Source organism: Lynx canadensis, chromosome D3 (assembly GCF_007474595.2).
Source record: "Lynx canadensis isolate LIC74 chromosome D3, mLynCan4.pri.v2, whole genome shotgun sequence".
In the NCBI taxonomy this organism is placed as follows: Eukaryota; Metazoa; Chordata; class Mammalia; order Carnivora; family Felidae; genus Lynx; species Lynx canadensis.
In genome coordinates this window covers 92,935,093-92,953,329 of record NC_044314.2, presented here as the reverse complement: position 1 = coordinate 92,953,329, position 18,237 = coordinate 92,935,093, and the positions used below count along the sequence as shown (strand labels likewise).

The window sequence follows — 18,237 nt, the reverse complement described above, 5'->3', positions numbered from 1 at the left end:
AGCACCTGGGCCTGGCCCAGAGGTGCCCACGGGGAGTGGAGAGGAGAGAGGCGGGGAGCCGGGGCAGGGTCCCTCCTGCTCACGTGGGGCCCAGAGGCTGTCCTGGGCCCTGTCCTGAATGAGGATGCTGAAAGTCCTCCCCGCTCCAGCTTCCCACTCAGTGCCCCACTCTATCTTGCGAAGCAGGAGGCGTGTGGTGTGGTCCACAGTCTGGGGTACCGCCTCTGGAGGTCCAGCTTGCAGAGCTGCCCGGGGGCAAAGGAGAACCTTACTTCTCACCGGTCTGGGACTCACTCCGGAAGGGCACTGTCGCTCGCAAAGGCCCAAGCAGCTGCAAACCAGAAAAATCAGCAGGGTCCATGGTCTACGTGGGGGTGGAAGGCAACGGAACATTCTATGCAGCTCACTTGAGCGTGGAGGCAGAAACTCAAGACTGAGCTGCTGGACAGTTAGTGCTGACCCCACCTGGACCGGACCCATGCGCCCTGAGGTGTGCCCATGCACTTTCCATGTGCCCTGGGGACACCCGAGGAATCCTTGCTGTGGTCGTTCTCCTTGGGCGCGCCATCATGGCTCACGCGTGCGTGTGCATGTTGCGACGCGTGTCAGGGTGTGCTCTGGGCCTCTGTCACGTGAGCGCCTGGGCATCCTGTCCAATGGGTGTCCCACCGCACGCCACGTGTGCACCCAGGGGACCTGACAGAGCCACCTGTCCCCACGCGTGTGGCCGTGCCGACAGCTCATCTGTGCTTAGGGCTCTCACCCTCCCGTAGCCCCTCACGGGTCTCACTGTGCCTGCTGGCACTGCTTCTGAAGAACCTGGGGGAGGGAGCGGCTGCCTTTCCGCCTGCGTGGGTGTCCCTCCTCCGTGGAGGACATGAGGGTACTCCCTTCCATCGTGCTGCACGCACTCCACGGGGGTTCAGAACGCACGCCCAGTAAGCAGGGCAAGCTAAACAAGGGGCCGTGGACAGGTTGGGCACTGGGGCTGGGGCGCCCCAGTCATGTGAGTGAGCACCACCAATGCAGGGCCATGCCTCGGGACCCCATGGGCAGGCAAGGGTGCCAGGAGTGGGGTGGGGGCCGCAGTCTCCTCCGGGGCGGCCACAGGACCAGCTGGGTGACCGTCTCAAGTGCTGAATGGCACCGCAAGTGTGGGTCACACGACACAAGGTGGGAGCTGTCCAACCAGTGCTTGCCGTGGTATTAGCCTATTACACGGACAAGAAAGTGGAGGCTCAGAAGCTAAAGGGACTTGCTTGCCGTCGTGTGGCCCAGAGGCAGGAGCCAAGCACTAGGACCTGGGGGTCCGCTGGGCCGGCAGGGCAGGCAGGACAGAGGCATCCCTGCATCATCCCAGCAGCGGGAGGCCTGGGACGGTATGGGGGGTGAGGTTGACGGCACATTTGCTCACTGAGGTCACTTCTGTACAACTCAAGCGCCACCACGGCCCCACCTGCGTACAGATGGGGAAACTGAGGCAGAGTAGGTGAGTGGGTGAGGGGGCTCTGGAACCCATGGTCTCCATCTGACCCCTCTGGTCAGGACCCCAAGCCGGGGACGCCCTCATGGCAGCTGGGACAGGGCTGGGTATCACACAGTATCACCCTGCAAAGGGCTCCGGGCCACTCTGGCCCAGAAAGTCACAGTGAGCCTGATTAATTATGCACGATAGCTGGATGGGGACCCTGAAAATCCCATTCTTGTTTACTCAGCTAATTCACTTTTATGAGTATTTAGGCTTTAAAGCAAAACAAAGCACTAATTACCCAATTAACGAGCAATTAAGTTACTGCGGCCTAATAGCCCGAGCGCGGACGGCCTCCACGGGCTGATGGTGAGCGAGACCCACTTAGCGGAGACGCGCGGCTGGAGCTGCGCAGGCGCGCGCGGGAGGGGGGAGGCGGGGCCACGTTCCCTGAGCAGGGGGGTCATCGAGGGCGGGGCTGCCTCCCCTGGGCCGCACCCCTAGGCAGCCCCGCGGCCCCTCACAGACAGGAGCAGTGGGAGGGAGCCCCAGGCTGTTCCCACCCAGGGAGTCTGCGTCTCGGGTGCAATGGGGAGCTCCGGGCGGCCTCCCATCTGGAGGCCTCCTCACGGGCAGCGGCGGGCAGTGGGCTCTTTGGGGCCCTGAGAGACAAGTGGGCTGGCGTTCTGTCTCCTGCTCCCAGGCCTCCTTGGAGACCTGGCTGGGAGCAGTCACCAAGGTGACAAGTGTGGGGCCTGGTGGCAGCCTGGGACCATCCCTGAGCCCCAAGTCTGAGCTGAGGCGGGAAACGCGGCAGCTTCTGAGCAGCCGACTGCACGAGCCCACATCAGCGAGGAAAGTCCGGGCCACAGGGCGCCAGGCAGATCCAGCACGCGGTCAGAGGGGAAGCCAGACCCCAAGCCTCTGAATCTCAAGAGGACCTGGGGCAACATTCTGATCCTTCCACTGCTTGGCCCATGACCCACCTGCTGCCCCTGGACAGAACCCAGACAGCGCAGGCCTGGAACAAATGCCTGGATGGACGGATGCCCGGATGGACGGATGACTGAACGGAGGCATGACCTGGGCTCTGACCGCTGATGTCTGAACTGTCCTGTCCTCCTCCCGCTCCTGATGCAGGGTCTCGAGGGGATGGCACTCCTGAGGGATTCTGGGTCTCCCAGTGGGGGCCAACCCACAACACCACTGTGAAAAACGCAAATTACTTTTAATATTCCCTCGTTGCAGTTCCCTAAGATCTCGAGGAGAGCTGGGTGTTGTTTCGTGGGATAGCTTGTCTGAGATCGCCTACCAGGGCAGAGGATGCTCGGGCGGTGCCCCAGGGTGGTGGCAGCATGGGGGACACTGCTGCCTGTACGGACCGAGGCCCGGCGCCCCGGTTGCTGCCTGCTCTGGGTCGCCATCTCCCGTCGTAGCCGGGGTGGCCCTGTCCCTCTCGGGAGTCCGAGCCCCAACAGGGCCAAACCTGCCTGCCCGTGCACCCCGCTGCGCCCCGCACTGGGCCCCTCTGTTCCCACCGGCAGCTCCTTCTCCCCACAGGTGTCGAGGGCCCCTTGCTAACCCTGCCTCCCCTACCTGCAGGCCACGCTGTGAGGGTAATAACGCACGTACGCGCATGCCTGCACACTCACGCTGACACACACACACACACACACACACACACACACACACACACATCCCCGTGGAACGCCCTCCCCCAGTGTGCTCAGTGACACCTCTGGACCCCGGCCCGACAGCCCCTCCATGTTCTCTCCCCGTCCCGCTGTCCCATGGCCCCCATGAGAGCGGGGGTTCCTGGGCTTCCTCCAATCCCCTGACCACAGGGCCTGGAGCCGCCCCCCCCCCCCCCGCCCGCACTAAGCGCTCAACAAACACCTGGGACAGCAAACAGCCCCACCTCACGATCAGGTCCCTGCTCGCCTCTCCCGAGCCTCAAGGGGATGGCGGGGACCCTCTGCTCCCGCCTCAGGGGCCTCGCCAGTCCCTCAGGTCCGTGTCTTCCTCCGTGCCCACGGCCGGCACAAACCCCCTCTTCCTGTCCCTCGTTAGCGGCTCCCCCGCCAGCCCTCGCGGGGCTGGCATCATTAACGAGCCCGTGTCAGAGGAGAATAAAAGATGGGCCGCAGCCCCGCCGCACACGGCTGACCTTTCGCGGCGTCGACTGTATTAATATATTCTCGTGTTGTCAGACTCAAAGCACTAACTGCCTCATGAATTATTTATCAACACAAAAAGTCTCAACCAGAACAGCGCTAACATTAATTCCTAACCTCCTGTGCCCTCGCAGCCCCGCGTGTCCCACATAATTGAATCTCCCAGAGGCCCGGCCTGTCGCCCTCCCTCCAGCCACGGCTCCCGTGCGTGTGGCCGCCGCCCGGAGGCGTCCTTGTGGGCCTGTGCAGAGAGTCTGTGTCCGGCCTCTGGGGGCAGGGCTGGGGCCTGGTCACGGGGCGGACGGGAGTCCCAGGACTCGGCACCAAACTGCCCCGGGGCAGTTACGCGCTCAGTGGCTCCGAGCAGGGTCCCGGGCAGAAGGCGGACCCTCCCGGACACCCGCCTGGAGGCCGGACACAGGAACGGGGAACCAAAGTGCAGGGCCTGGCAGAGGCGGGAAGCCACAGTGACCTACAGCTGAAGGGAGGGCAGGGGCTGCCCGCACCCCAGGCCAGGCGGGCAGGGAGTGTGCCAGCCTCCCTGCCCCTCTGAGGTGTCCCGCGTGCTTGGGGGGGGGGGGCGACGTAGGCAGGGCACAGGCACGGGGGCTGCAATGGCACCCACAAGCCTTCCTGGAGTCCACACCATGTGTAGTCCCAGCCAAGAGGACACTGCAGAGTGACCATAGTGTCCGAGGCTCACACTCCCCCGGCCAAATGTCCCCAAGTGGCCCGAGTGGGTGCCCTGGAGTCCACAAGGCAGCGAGGGGACAGCTGGAACATGTGTGGCCCGTGGTGGGGCCTTCCCTACAGAGAGCAGGTAGGAAGATAGACTCTGCGAGGCCTGGAGTTTTTGGGGACGGGGTGCAGGGGACACACGGGATGGCTTCTCCTGGCAGTCCCTGCAAACTGACCGGGGCAGGCCCCAATCCGTGGCCCACCCGTGTGCCAGACCCCCACCTGCCCAGTTAGGGGCGTTCCGTCAGCTGCTCCCCGAGGCCGGAGGGCTGGGCACCTGCCCTCAGGCGCTCCCCCTGTAGTGGGGCTGAAGCCTCTTTTATGCGCCTGTTGCCAGTTTCAAATATGACAACGGGGGAGGAAGTTTTAAAGACGTTTGGAAAACGTCACAGAGACAAGCCAGTTTCTCACAAACGTACGCTCTCCTGACACTAAATCCGGCCCCTGCTCTGACAGAAGCACGAGGGCCGTGACACAACTGTGTGACCCCCGAGGCACAGACAACTGTGCCCAGGGTTCCAGGCCCCCGGCTGGAGGGCCCTGATGCCTCCCAGAACCCAGTCCCCTCTTGCCGACAGCGCCCCACCCCTCATGCGGCCATCTGCCCAGAGAAGTGCCAACGGGCTGCACGTGTCTGGGCTGCTGGGACAAGCCTTGCCTGAAGCCGGCACCCCTTTTGGCCCCATGAGCCGGCTAGGCCCCCTCAGCTTCCACGTGGCCCTCTCCTTCTAGCTCTCTGTCCGGACCTTGACCTACCTTGCCCCCCGCCTGGCACCCCGTGCTTGCCCCTCTCTGAGTGAGGGGCTCCTGCCGGTGGCCAACACTGTGTGAAAGCCCCTGTCGGGTCTAGCTTTCTCCTGCCGTCTGCCCGGAAGGGCGGGCACCAGAGATCCGCTCTGCTTGCACCCTCGGTGCGGGTGAGCTCCCGGGGCCACCGTCGCGGACGCGCAGAGCTCCAGAACCGTGTGCACTCGGAGCTGGCACAGGAGCAGCAAACACTTCCACTCTGTCTCCGTGGCCCTGCAGGGCTACCGCCCCGGCCCTCTCCCAGAGAACACTGAGGCCCCCAGCCCCAGGGCAGCGCCACGCTCCTCCCCTGCAGCGCAGACCCTGGCCTGACCTTACCCAGCTGGCCCTTCCCTCTAGGACAGGGCTCTGTGGCGCTGTGGAGCGCGGGGAGGAATGCGAGCAGGGGCCGGCCCTGTCCCCCATCCCGGCGCGCAGGGGCCACACGCGACCCTTGCAGGCAGCTCTGGCGCGGCCCCAGCAGGACGGCAGGTGCTGGCGGCAGGTGCTGCCCACGGCACCAGGTCCCAGGGCTGGGGGCGGAGGCGCTCATGGCCGTCCTGGGCTGTGCTGCCCTGACCCGACGGTGACTGGCCAGCTCAGCGCACACGCAGCGCTGCTCTGTGAGTGGGGGGCGGTGGTGGGGGTGGACGCTCCAGGGGGACTGTTCCTTCCCACCTCCAGCATCTGGCACGACAAAGGAGTGGGGGTGGGAAGTTTCTCTGTCCAGCAGGGTGAGTCTCCAGAAACCCGGGAAGGGGAGGGCATGCAACCCTGGTGTGCCTGGGGCACACCCTGCCCTGGCTAGGCTGACCTCACCTGGGACAGCAGAGCAAGGGGACCAGGCCCAGGCTACCTGCAGAAAACGGCCACAGAGAGACGAGGTACAGAAATGTGCCCACGTGACTGTCCAGGCAGGTAGGACCTGTCAGACACACACAGTTACCTTCAGAACCTGCTCACACAAGATAAAGTCAGAGGTTGAGGACCCTCCCCCCTACCCGGGCACCCCTCCCCCTCTACCCCGGCACCCCCTCTGCCTGTATCTTTCCTAAGACCGTTCGCCAGCAACTAAAGTACTGGGTAGGTCGCCTGTTCATCATTTCATCCTCTGTCCTGTCCTTGCCCTACCTGGGAGTGCACAGCACTTCACTGCCCTGCCCTCTTCCAGGAACATCCTGCTACCTGGCTCCGGGAGTGGGGCCTGCAGCCCTGGGGCACAGGAAGGGAGCTCAGCTCGGGAGCAGAGGCCCCTAAGGCCACGCCCCTCCCGGGGCCCCACCCACAGACTGCACAGCAATAAAGGGCCAGCCTGGCTGTTCTGGGTCAAACCCTCATCAGCCTCCACATCGGGGTCAGCTTCCCTGGGAACACAATCTTGGAGGTGCCCTAGGGCCACGTTCGGAATCTCACAACCAGCCTGAGAAAGTGGCCCTGCCCAGCTGGGGCTGATACCCCCTGACCCAGCCGGGCTGAAGCGCTGGGTGACAGGCGCCCGGGACACAGGGGCTCTTCACCCACCCACAGGGAGGGGCCTCCGTGTTCTGCCAGCTGGACACACGTGGGCCACGGCTGCACCCCAGGGCCCTAGGCGGTGGGCTGAGTGAATGGAGGGTGGGTAGACAGTGGATCCTCTGAAAAGAGACACCAGGCGCTGGCTGGGGCTGCGTCACAGGGAAGGACACTGTGCTCAGTGCACACCCCCACCGTCCCCGCCGTCCCCCGAGCAGCGGCTCAAGGACTGCCCTGTGCTCAGAGGTCGTTAGGAGAATGCAGCTCCCTGACTCCAGGGACAGGCTGACTGGTTTTTATTGCTTTTGTACAAATTACGGCCGCTCAGAAGTGGCCCAAGGAGCAGGGTAATGGATGTCGTAAACCTGCCTCGTGAAGACACAGCCCACGCTGTTCGGGGGCGGCCACTCCTGGGGAGCAAGCAGGTCTCAGGACGGCGTGGGACACCCCGGGCACCTCTCCGCCAGCTCCCCCAAAGAGGACAGCCGTCCGGGGTTCCGCTGCACGTGTCCACCCACCCTCCAGCCATCTGACACCTCACTGGGACCCAGGTCCACCCCATCTCGTGCTACACCCCACCTTTAACCACAGATGGCCCTGGCTCGAGGAGGCAGAGCCGGCGAGCGGCCTGCACGCACCCGTCAGTTACCTCGAGCTCTGTCCCTGGTCCCCGGGGGGGGCCACCTGCTTGGCCCCAGCAAGCACAGGGCCCACCTGGACTCGGCACCCGGAAGGCACGACGGAGGGCGGGACACCACGCACAGAGCCAGGAGCTACCACCCCTGTCCCGGGAGGAAGTGGTGGCCCAAGGCCACGGGGGGACCCCACGCGTGTGCCGAATCACACACACGTGGCCCTCCGTGTGGCCCTGCTGCCGTTTTGGCCGGAGCTCGGGTCAGCCTCATTCGCAGCCACACGGGGCCCGGCTCGCTGCAGGCACTCGCAGACGTCGGCTGCAGGCGCTAGCTGCCTCGTGCACGCACGCGCCTGTCTTCGCCGGCACAGACCTGCTGCGCCCCCGCCCCCCGGGGAAGGAGAGGCCGGGTCGGAACGGGTGAGGGGTGCGTGTGCCCATCAGCCCGTGTCCGCTCACAAAGCGTGGGCACCCTCCTGCCGAGGAAGGGGGCCTCGGTCCTGCCCCTTGAGTCCAAGTGGCTCTCTGGCGACGGGAGAGGGTGTGGAAGCCACACCGCCGACACTGCCTCCTCCCAGCTCTCGCTAAGGCGCCCTAGTGCTGTGAGGAGGCCCACGCAGGGGCCGCACAGGGAAGCCCACAGCGGGGGAGCGGAGGCCCGGGCAAGCCCCTCCGGGCTTCCTCAGCAACTGACGGGCACCGGCCCGGCACCAGCTGGGGCCCTGCCAGGTGCTCTCAGGTCTGCCCGGCTGCCCAGGCACTGAGGTGAAGGGGACAGCCTGGGGCACAGCACAGTCCGAGGCAGCCTCCCCCCACGGCCCGGCCCGGCCCGGCCCGTGGCAGGAGGTGCTGAGACCGGCGGTCCGTAGCCCAGCCAAAGTCTTACAGCCAGTTTCCAGAAATCCCCCCCCCCCAGGCGATCAGGCCAAGCGGCTCGTTCCACCCTGCGTGAGGGGCTACTGCCCTGGCAGGTCTAGCAGGTGGGGCGCTACTCAACCCAGATGAGCCGGCTCTCCCACACACACCCCTCCCCTCCCGGCTGCCTGGCCTGGCAGACACCCCTTCCTCCCCATCCTGCCCGGAGTCCAATTAGAGCCTCGCCTGGACCCTCCTGCAGGTGGGGACCCCTCCCGCAGCAGCTGCCGCCCCGCGCCCCTTCACACACAGAGGTGGGCCCCTCCCACGGCAGGGCCGTGGCCCCGGGGGCTCCCGGTGCCACGGGCGTGGTGCAGACGCCTCCCCTGCCGCACCACGTTCACCTTCCTACCGCCTTCGCACCGCTGCGCTCACGGCCTCCACCTGGGAGTGGTACTTATCTGCTCTATTCACTGTCTTCTCCGCGGCACCGTGAGGCCCGCGGGGCAGGGACATTGGCCATTCGGTTCCTTCCCAGCACCAGTGACGGGTGCAGAACAGACTATAAGCGCTCGTCGAGGGGGGACAACGCGCAAGCACCTTGTGGGCCGGGAGAAGGGAGAATCGCCCCAGCCCGAGCCCGAACCGAGGGCGGAACAGGCTTGCGAGCCCCAGCGGGCGGGGGGCGGGGCCGGCGAGCGAGGGGCGGGACAAGGTGCCGGGAAGGCGGCTCCCTCTTGATGGTGACAGACCAGAGCAGGACTGGCCCGCCGGCTGCGCTCCGCGTCTCGGCTGGACCCCTCAGTGGGTACCTGGGGGGGCTCTCTGACCCCCCGCGCCTCAACGTCCTCACCTGGAGGTTGGGGGGGGTCATCGCCATGGCAACAATGTCCACCACGGAGAGACCTGAGACCTGCCTGGCTGATGGCCTCACCTGTCGGGGCTCTGCCAGGCCCCCCATACCTCTGTGAGCACAGACCCCTTCCAGAACATTCTGAGCACCGACCACCACACTCACTCGGGATGCAGAGGGCAGGGCCGGCCTCCCGGCCTCAGTAGCCATCTGGACCCTCGCTTCTCTCTAATAAAGGAAACCCCAAGTCCCTGCTGGGGAGGGAGATGGGTCATCATGCTCTCAGTTGCAAGCAGCCAAATTGAGAGAATTCCTTTCCAACTAATTTCATGGCACTAGCATCTGATGGTGAGCCGGGGAGGCTGCACCAAGCTTTCGGGACAGGAGCTGTTGAGGATGGGCAATAATTGGGGATTCGCTGGGGTAAGACCCTCACAGAATTAAGCCCCTTTAAGTCCAGTCTATAAGCACCTAGTGCAGGGACGCTGTCAGGGACGGGCAAAGACGGGCACGAGCCCTGCTGAGGCCCCAACTGCAGACACACCCGAGCGGCAGGGGCCACGGGTCACACACAGGCACGTGTGGCCCGCCTGCAGTCAGCCACACACAAATGGGACGCATCTGTGCCACACCTGGCACTTACACACGGCTCACGGAGAAACACGAGACACCTCTAGGTGCTGGTGTGCACAGCCCCACCACAGCCACACGGAGAGACCACCTGCCAGACACATGTCAACACAGGGGGGGACGTGGTACACACCCTCCTCTCACCGAGAGCCACGTGGAGCTGCACACAAGGCAAGGGCACGCAGAAGCCACACGACCTACCCACTGAAACGCCACGCACACGCCCGCACACGCTCAAGGGTCCGGGGTCGTCCCATGACACACACACCCTCACACGTATGCGCTCAAGTGCCCAGGGTCCCATGATGCACACACACAAGCTCAAGAGTCTAGGGTCCCATGGCACACACCCACACACACACACGTGTCCAGGGGTCCCATGATGCTCATGCCCACACACGCACACACTCAAGTGTCCAGGGTCCCATGACGCACACACCCGCACACGCACACGCCTAAGCGTCCAGGCTCCCATGGTGATGCCCAGATCCAGAGGCAGGGCTGCAACCCCTCTGCCCAGTCCAGCTGGCCCAGCCCTCACACCCCTGGCGGGCATTGCCAGCACCACAGACAGCCCTGAGGGCCCGAGGCACGCAGAGATCTGGGTGCTGAACTCACTGTGTTTTCCAGGCCTGGGCCCGGCCACCCACCCGCCCCACTCTGCCTGCTCCTACTGGACGAGGGTCACCTGGGTCAGTTCCGGCTCCCCGGGGCCAGAGACACCTCTGCTTCGGGGAGGATGGGGCCAACCACCCACACACCCTGCAGGGCCCACAGGCACGTGCCAGGGCCTGGCGTGCACACATAGGAACCCCCACGGCCCCAGCAGCAGGCGGAGCCTGTCCCTGCCGCCACCTGTCACTCCCGTGCAACAGCCGTGCGGGGTTAAGTTGCAAGCAGCTGGCACCTTAATTATGGGTTCTTCTCCAGGAAACATTCAAAAAAGCTCTTTGGGGGGAAGACCGTGAATGACGCACGCAATCTGGGAGCAGAAGGGCTGTCCAGTGGCTTGGCAAGGAAGCTCAGGGCAGGGAGACCCCAGCAGCCCAGGGGGACTTGGACACAGAAGGAGGCTCCAAATGGGGCATCCCTGGGCCTGGCCTCTCTAGGGGGCCCTGTGGGACCAGCCCACATCCCTCACCTCACCTGCTGGTGGGCGTTCTGGCCCCTCACTCTCTCTGATCCCGACCACAGCACGTTACTGCCAGCTGCCCCGTACCACAGGCCCACCGGCCCTGTCCCTCACCGGAGCCCAGTGCCTGCACAGCTCCTGGTCAGAGGCTGCGTGCTCAGCGTGGTCACCTCCGAGAGTGGCTGGGACGTGGGGACTGCCCAGGCCCGTGGGAGGAGGAGGCTGTCACCCGTGGCTGTGACTGGGGGCAAGGGAGTCGCGACTGCCTGAGGAGGGCAGGGTTCCCCCAGAGAGACGCCCCTCTGGAGTCTGGATGCGACCACCACCCAGAAGCGTACGGCCCTCATGGGCAAAGCTGGAAAGCACCACACCTGATCCGGGTCGGAACCCGAAGGCACAGCCGCCCGGGCGGCAGACCCTGAGTTGGATGGCCGGGGGTCAAGGGAGGGCCAGGGGTGCGGGGTGGCCCTGCCACACAGCGAGTCAGCGGGTTGATGACACCCTATAAAAAGCCGCTGTGATTTATGTAACCAGCCCAGCAGGCCCTGGAACTCTGGAACTCGCAGTAAATCAGGGGCTGCAGCGATGAGGCGGGCGGAGCCCCGGCCCCGCCCTCCAGTGAGCCCAAATGGCCGTAAATCTGCAGAAATGGCTTTTACGGAGCTCTGGGTTTTATGGTGTCATTAACGTTCCTCCTGACACTTAAGGGGAAATGAAATGAAGTCGTGAGGACCGGGCAGGGGCTGCTCCCCTGGACCAGGGGCAGAGTGGGGGTCGCCACACAGCTGGAGCCATTCGGCAAGGCCAGCCCCTCCCGCCCTTGGCCCCGAGCAGAGCTAAGGCCAGAGGGCTGCCTGCCAGCACGGCTGTGCTGCGGGGAGTCGAGTCCCCGGGGGAGGGGGGAGCAGTCACTCAGGCCCCAGGGCCCTTCACTCCAACTGCTTCCTGGCAGGCCTCCAGAGGCAGGGTCTCCCCCGCCCCTACTCCCTGAGGAGGTCTCTCCAGGGCAGGGCCCTGAGCGGGCGCGGTGTTCCCTCCCTATCTTGGTGGCTCTGGCCCCACCCCAGCCCGGTACCAAGTTACCCCCAGCCCCGCTGCAGGGCCAGGACCATCCTGACATCTCTCCAGCCCCGGGGGAAGCATTCGGGACAGTCGGGGGCTCCAGGGAGATGTGGCATGCAGGGCACAGACGGCAGAGGAGAGGCGACGGACTTACCGAGTAGCCCCGGCCGGAGACCGCCTGTGCAGAGCTCTGTGCGGAAGGAAGGACAGTCAGTGAGAGGGTCAGGGCCCCAGAACCGCTGCCTACCCACCCACCCCCCAGGACCACTCCCTCCACCCAGGACCTGAGCCTTCGGAGCCCCCATCCCTGGGTGCAGACGCTGTGACTCCAAGCCGCAGGGGAGGGTAGAGCAGAGCATCACGGAGCCCCAGGAGCCTGGTGCTGTGCCTGAGCACCGAACTCTCCTCAGGAGACTCGGTTTCCCCGCGTGCCCTCAGTGATGGGCTCCGCCCTCCGGCACATGTCCAAGAGGCCCCCCACCCCCTTTCACAGCTTGTAGCCTCGGGAATGCGGGGAGGCAGGCCCCTCCTGGGGCCCGGTCTGCAGCCCCACGACCCTGCGTCCAGGCTGGCCTGGTCCTTACCACCCCCAGCCTCCCAGGGTCCTGGCAAGGGAGCTGGACCGGTAGCCTCGGGGTCAGGGAAGTGAGAGTTCAGGACCAGCTGTGCCTGGAGGCCAGCGGCCACGCAGGGAGATCCCCGAGGGTGACCCCAACAGCACTTGAGGGAGCGTGGGGCAGCCGCGTGGGGAGGCGCGTTCCACGAGTACACAGGCTGGCAGGATGGGGGACAGGGCACAGGAGAGGGCGGGCCGGGCGGACGTGGGGGTAGGTGTAGCGCGTGCGCGAGGGGCGCGTGCGCGGCAGGCCAGGCAGGCTGGCTGGAACCCGCACACCAGGGTCCAGAGCGCGCTGCGGGGGACGGGGGGGGGGGGGGGGGATCTGGCTGCAGATTCCTCGGGGAGGGTGGGTGAACACGGGGGGGGGGGGGGGAAGCGAGGTCCCCTCTTAGTGCAGCCCAGCCTGCACCGCTTTGCACAAAGCAGCCTCGGCTGGGGCTCTGGGACCCTTCCTAGCCCAGGCAGGCCCTTGCCAGGTCCTGGGGGAGGGCCACCCCCAAGCCCCGCTAACGGGGGCGGGGGCGGGCGGGGTGCTGTTGACTGCCCTGGAGCCCGTGCCCTCAGGGCCGCCCCTACTGTGCTCAGAATCCGTCTTCACTGGTCCCACCAGCAATTAGAGTCCGAAGTAGGGCAGCCCTGGGCCCCAGACAATTACCAGCCTATTTTCCCATCTTGTGGCGACAAGCTTCTCAGAGCTGGGCAATTAGGCCCTCCTCCAGGCCTCCCCCTGCTGGCCGCGCCCCCCCACCCCCGCCCCTTTTGAGATGATAATGAGAGAGGCGAACTCCATTCAGTCACCCAGAAACCAGGCCCTGGCCGCCCCGCATCTGCAGCTGAGGGTCCAGGAAGACAAAGGCCTCTGGGAGGGGGAGGGGCTTCCTCCCGGGACCCCCATCCCCCTGTCCCCATCCCAGTTCCTGCTGTGCCCACCCACCCCCTCCTCCAGGTGGCTGTGGCCAGGGAGCCAGGGAGACCCAGGAGGATGCCCAGACCCCTACTGCCTGCCGAGTCCCAAGTGCAATCTCTGCGTGTGGCCAGGGTCGCCCCCATACTATGCCTGAGGCCCGGGGACCTGTCCTCTGGGACACTGTCTGTCCCCCAGATCAGGCACTGAGTGTGCCTCCGCGGGGCACCGTGCTCCCAGGGGGCCCGAGGCTGCCTCAGCACCAGAAGCATCTCCCACTGCTGTCCCCCCACAGACCCGCCTCCCTGCCCACCACCTGCCCAGCAGCACCCGCGGGAGAGGGCGGCCCGCGGAAGAGGGGCCTCCCCTGCGGCTCCTGCTGGGGCCTAATCGGCGTTCCTCATTTAAACCCCTCCTAGTGGGGAAGTCCTAATTAGTGAGAAATCACGTTTTAATGAAGGCAAAATGCTAACTGCAAAGGCAAAGCCCTCTCGTGAGCCTCTCGGGGTCCTAAGCACGCAGCCTGCAGCGTCTGCTGAAGGCGGGGGGGGGGGGCACCCGAGAGACTCGGGAGCGAGCGGCTGAGCAAGTGGCTGGGGCACTCACGTCACTGAGCTGGTCCCGAGAACTGCTCCTCCGGGAGCTGGTGGCTTCGTGGAAGCTGTCATCCCCACTGTGGCGGTCGCCCCCTCTGGACGCTGTGGCCTTCATCTGGGGACAGGGAGAGGCAGGCTCAGCAAACACAGACCCACCCTCTGCCTGTGGGCTCCTCACCCCTGTCCTGCCCTGCTCACCCACACAGGGTCCCTGGCCACCACCCAGGGCGAGGGCAGCGGGGACAGAGCTAACCATTTACTACTCAGAATGGAGAGAAACACCCAGAAGAGCAAGCGCCAGCCCCGTCCCCTTTCCCGGAAACCGCGGGTCATCCTGCCCCATCTCACTACACCAGGGAGCTGGTCACCGGGCCTCCAGGACAGGCCAGGGCAGCTCACCCACCCTCTCTGCGTCCACGCCCACCACGGCGGTCCCAGGGCACCACCAGCTGGGTGTGTGCGGGCCACGCCCCACCGCGGGACCCCGGCCGGGCCTAGACCTCCCTGCGCCTCAGGCAGACAGCACCCCGTGGCGGGACGGCTGCTTTGTCATACGCTGTCCGGCGTCCCCCCCCCCCCCCCCCGGCCTGTGGTGCTCAGCTCTCTGCTTCTCCCCCAGAAGCCCTGATGAGACGTTTGTGCCCACTTTACAGAGGACCGAACCAAGCCCCGAGAGGTTAAGGAGACCCGGAATTTTCGCTCCTATTTTTTTTTGCTTGGAAATAACGTCAAAGCTCACAGAGCCGTGGCAATGAAGACATCACAGCCCCGACCCTGACCTCCTACAGCCCCGAACCACCTGGCCCAGCTTTCCTGGGCTCCTGACTGCCCTCTCAGCCTCCCTGGCTCGCCAGCTGGGGTCTGCCGTCCCACCACCTCCCTACCCCTCCAGCCTCCCGGTTCTGGAACATCCCGGCAGCCCTGTCCTCTGTGTCAGTGTGTGGGACACACGCTGACCGCACCTCGTCTGCGTGCCTGGTGTCTCCTTGGAGACGCAGCTGGTGGTTCACCATCCAGCCGACCCCTCCCCCTGGTGCTGTTCAAGACCCTGTGGGACAGTGTGGGGACGCCGCAGGGCATGTGAATGTCCTACCCTCCTCTTTGCCTCCAGGCCTCCCAGCCCAGTACTGGCGCCCTCCAGGAGCCCTCAGAACCCGCCTCACGACCAGGGTCGGGGGGCCCTGGCCAGGATTCAGAGCCTGCAGCCGGTCCTCTACAGCCGGCCCTCTCGTCTCAAGCACCCTCCGGCCTGGAGACCCCGACTGGGCCAAAGGTCAGGACGGGACTGCAAGGTGCACTGCCTATGCTCTGAAATATTCCTGAGTCCCAGGGAAGCTCCCTCAGGCCTGGGCCCCTCCTCCTGCAGACCCCACGCCAGGCTCAGCCTCTCTCAAGGCTTCTCCTCAGAGCCCTGGCTCCCCAGGGCCACCCCAGGTCCCACGATGGGGGAGCAGCCCCCCAAAGCCACAGGCCCCATGCTGTTGGCCAACAGAGCGTGAATGACAAGATAGAACTAGTATCCACAAGCCACAGCCCGGGGCCCAGGCCCAGGGGAGGCCCAGCCTCGCCAGCAGCCTCCCACCCTCCTTCCCCGAGCCAGGCCGAGGGCAGGGTCCTAGCCCCACCCCAGGCACGAGCCCTCAGTGGGCAGTGAATGTACAGACCCTGGGCCAGAATGGCTTCTTCTGACTGTCGGCAAGCCTCAGTTTCCTCACCTGTGAAATGGGGAAGCCAACGGAGTCCCTCACACGTGCGGGGGAGGGTGGGGGTGGAGGGTGTGGGGGGTGGAGGAATCTGTCAGCCTGGGCCCAGGGCCAGCCCTGAGAAGCCACCAGGTGTCACTGTTGTCACCTGCAGGGCTCTAACTGCCCTGGACCCCAGGACAGACAGGGGACCCTCCTTTCTGCCTTGTTTGGGGGAGCCTCTCTAAGAAGCCAAGAGCCATAGTCCAGTGCTTCTCAAAGTGGGGTCCCTGGGCCTGCAGCATCAGCAACACCTGGGAACTTGTCAGGAACGCAAATACACATTTCCAGGTCCCACCCCAGACTTACTGAATCTGAAACGCAAACCGTGTGTCATCAGGCCCTGAGGGAGACTCTGGTGTGGATCCAGCTGAGACTCATGGCCCTGATCATTAGTAATCACCCCCATGAGCCCGACACTCACTGCTGGGGGATAGCAGTTCAGGTTAGCTCGGGTCAGGGTCCCTGCCCCAGAAGAGAAGAGCTGAACCCTAAGACACTACAGGGACAGGAAAGGACCAACACAGGGCTGCCACGTACAGTTGTGAAGGCTGTTCACTGCACAAGTACAACTGGTTAGGGGAAAAGGGAAGGAGGGCCTACGTTACAACCCATACGCAGCTGAAATTTCAGGAAGGAGGATCCTGAATTCTACTTCATACACTCATACAGACTGTCTCCTCTCTCAGCTGGGCCCTAGAAAGGGTGCCTCAACCAGACTCCTCAGTGGTACCCTGCAGGAGGAGCAGGCTGGGTCTGTCACCCTTCCTCAGGTGGCCAGTTTTAGTTCTGAAAGCCCCATTTCCCAGAAAATCCTGCAAAACTGAGTCCTGCATCCTGGGAACCACCCCAATCCCAGACACAGTGGGATGGCTGGTCACCTACTTGTGTCCCCAGGTCAGGACCCCAAATTGCCCAAGCTGCAGTCTGGCTGTCCTGTAGCCCTGTCTGCTTCCCTAGCTGCTCAGAAACACCACTGGCCAATCATGCTAGGGGGTCAGGGTTGGCACACCTCTGTTTCCAGCTGGAGCTGGAGAGATGAGATCAGAGTCCCTGGGCCTTCAAGTCCACGTCCAGGGCCAGAGGGTGCCCTGATTGCCCTGGGAGAGTAGGTGAGAGCCCCTGTGCCTGTGCCCACCACTGGGCCTTGTGGTCCATCCACTCATCCATCCATCCACCCATCAGCCCATCCATTCTCCATTCACTTATCCATCCATCCACCCACCCATCCACCCATCCACCCACCCATCCACCCGTCCATCTGTCCATCCATCCATCCACCCGTCCGTCCATCCATCCACCTGTCCATCCACTCATCCGTCCACCCATCCATCCACCTGTCCATTACTTCTGTCCGTCCACCCATCCATCCATCCGTCCATCCATCCACCCATCCATCCGTCCGTCCGTCCATCCACCCATCCGTCTCTCCGTCCGTCCATCCATCAGTCCATCCCCCATCTAGCCATCAATGCACCACCCATCTACCCACCCATTCTCCATTCACTCATCCATCCATCCATCCATCCATCCATCCATCCACCTATCCGTCCGTCCGTCCGTCCGTCCATCCACCCATCCATCCATCCGTCCATCCACCCATCCATCCGTCCGTCCATCCGTCCACCCATCCATCCGTCCAGCCATCCATCCATCCGTCCGTCCACCTGTATGTCTGCCTGTCCACCCGTCCATCCACCCGTCCGTCCGTCCATCCATCCGTCCATCCACCCGCCCACCTACTCATCCATCCATCTACCCATTGATCCACTCATCCATCCACCCACCCACCCGATGCTTACTGGAGGCCTAGGAGCTGGCTCTGTTCTGGGCAGTGAACACATCAGGCACACCCCCACCTCCTGAAGCCTACAAAGTAGAGGCTGGCACATGGCTGGCAAACAGCCACAAGTACCAAAAACACAGCATTTTGAAAAAGGACAGGGTAGCCGGGGAGGGGACACCTGTAAAGGCATCAGAAGGCTGACAGGAAAACTACGGGACGGCACCTCCTGGGGGAGGGGAGAGCCCCGACACGGGGCACCCGCAGCTTCTGTGTGTAAACACCCCATGGCTGGCTCGGCTGCCAACAGTCTGGAAACTGGCTTGCAAATCTAACGGCCCGCTCCTACACGGTGGTGTGCCACCAGAGCGTGCCCTCGGACTGGTGGGGCTGGGACTCTGCCTTCAGGCTGAGGGATACGTAGAAATAAGGCACTGCCCTCAGCCTGGCAGGGCCAGGTCACGGCTCTCAGAAGGGTGGGGAGAGGACAATTCCCTTAAACTAGCATGTTTAGGTCACTGCCATCAGACTAGTGGGGTGAGGGACACTACTCTCAGACTGGGGCGTACCAGGGGCACCTGGGATCCTGAGCTTTCTGGCAGTAACAACAAGGCCGTGGCAACTCACCCTTCCAAGACACCTCCCAGGCTGCCACCCCATCTTGTGCCCTCCCAGCTGTGTGCCTCCCCTGACCTCTCCCCGACAGGGCCCCCCAGCCCGGGCTCCACTGCACATCCCAGGAGCGAGTG

At 64.5% G+C, this 18,237-nt stretch overlaps 1 protein-coding gene across 1 annotated transcript in view; it reads right to left on the bottom strand.

Annotated features, from left to right (window-relative positions):
* Positions 1-18,237, bottom strand: part of FBRSL1 (fibrosin like 1) — a 78,770-nt gene that overhangs the window by 33,945 nt on the left and 26,588 nt on the right. Inside the window, 2 exon segments of the mRNA XM_030335851.1 lie at positions 11,999-12,034; positions 13,974-14,078. Coding sequence (XP_030191711.1) covers positions 11,999-12,034; positions 13,974-14,078 — 141 coding nt within the window.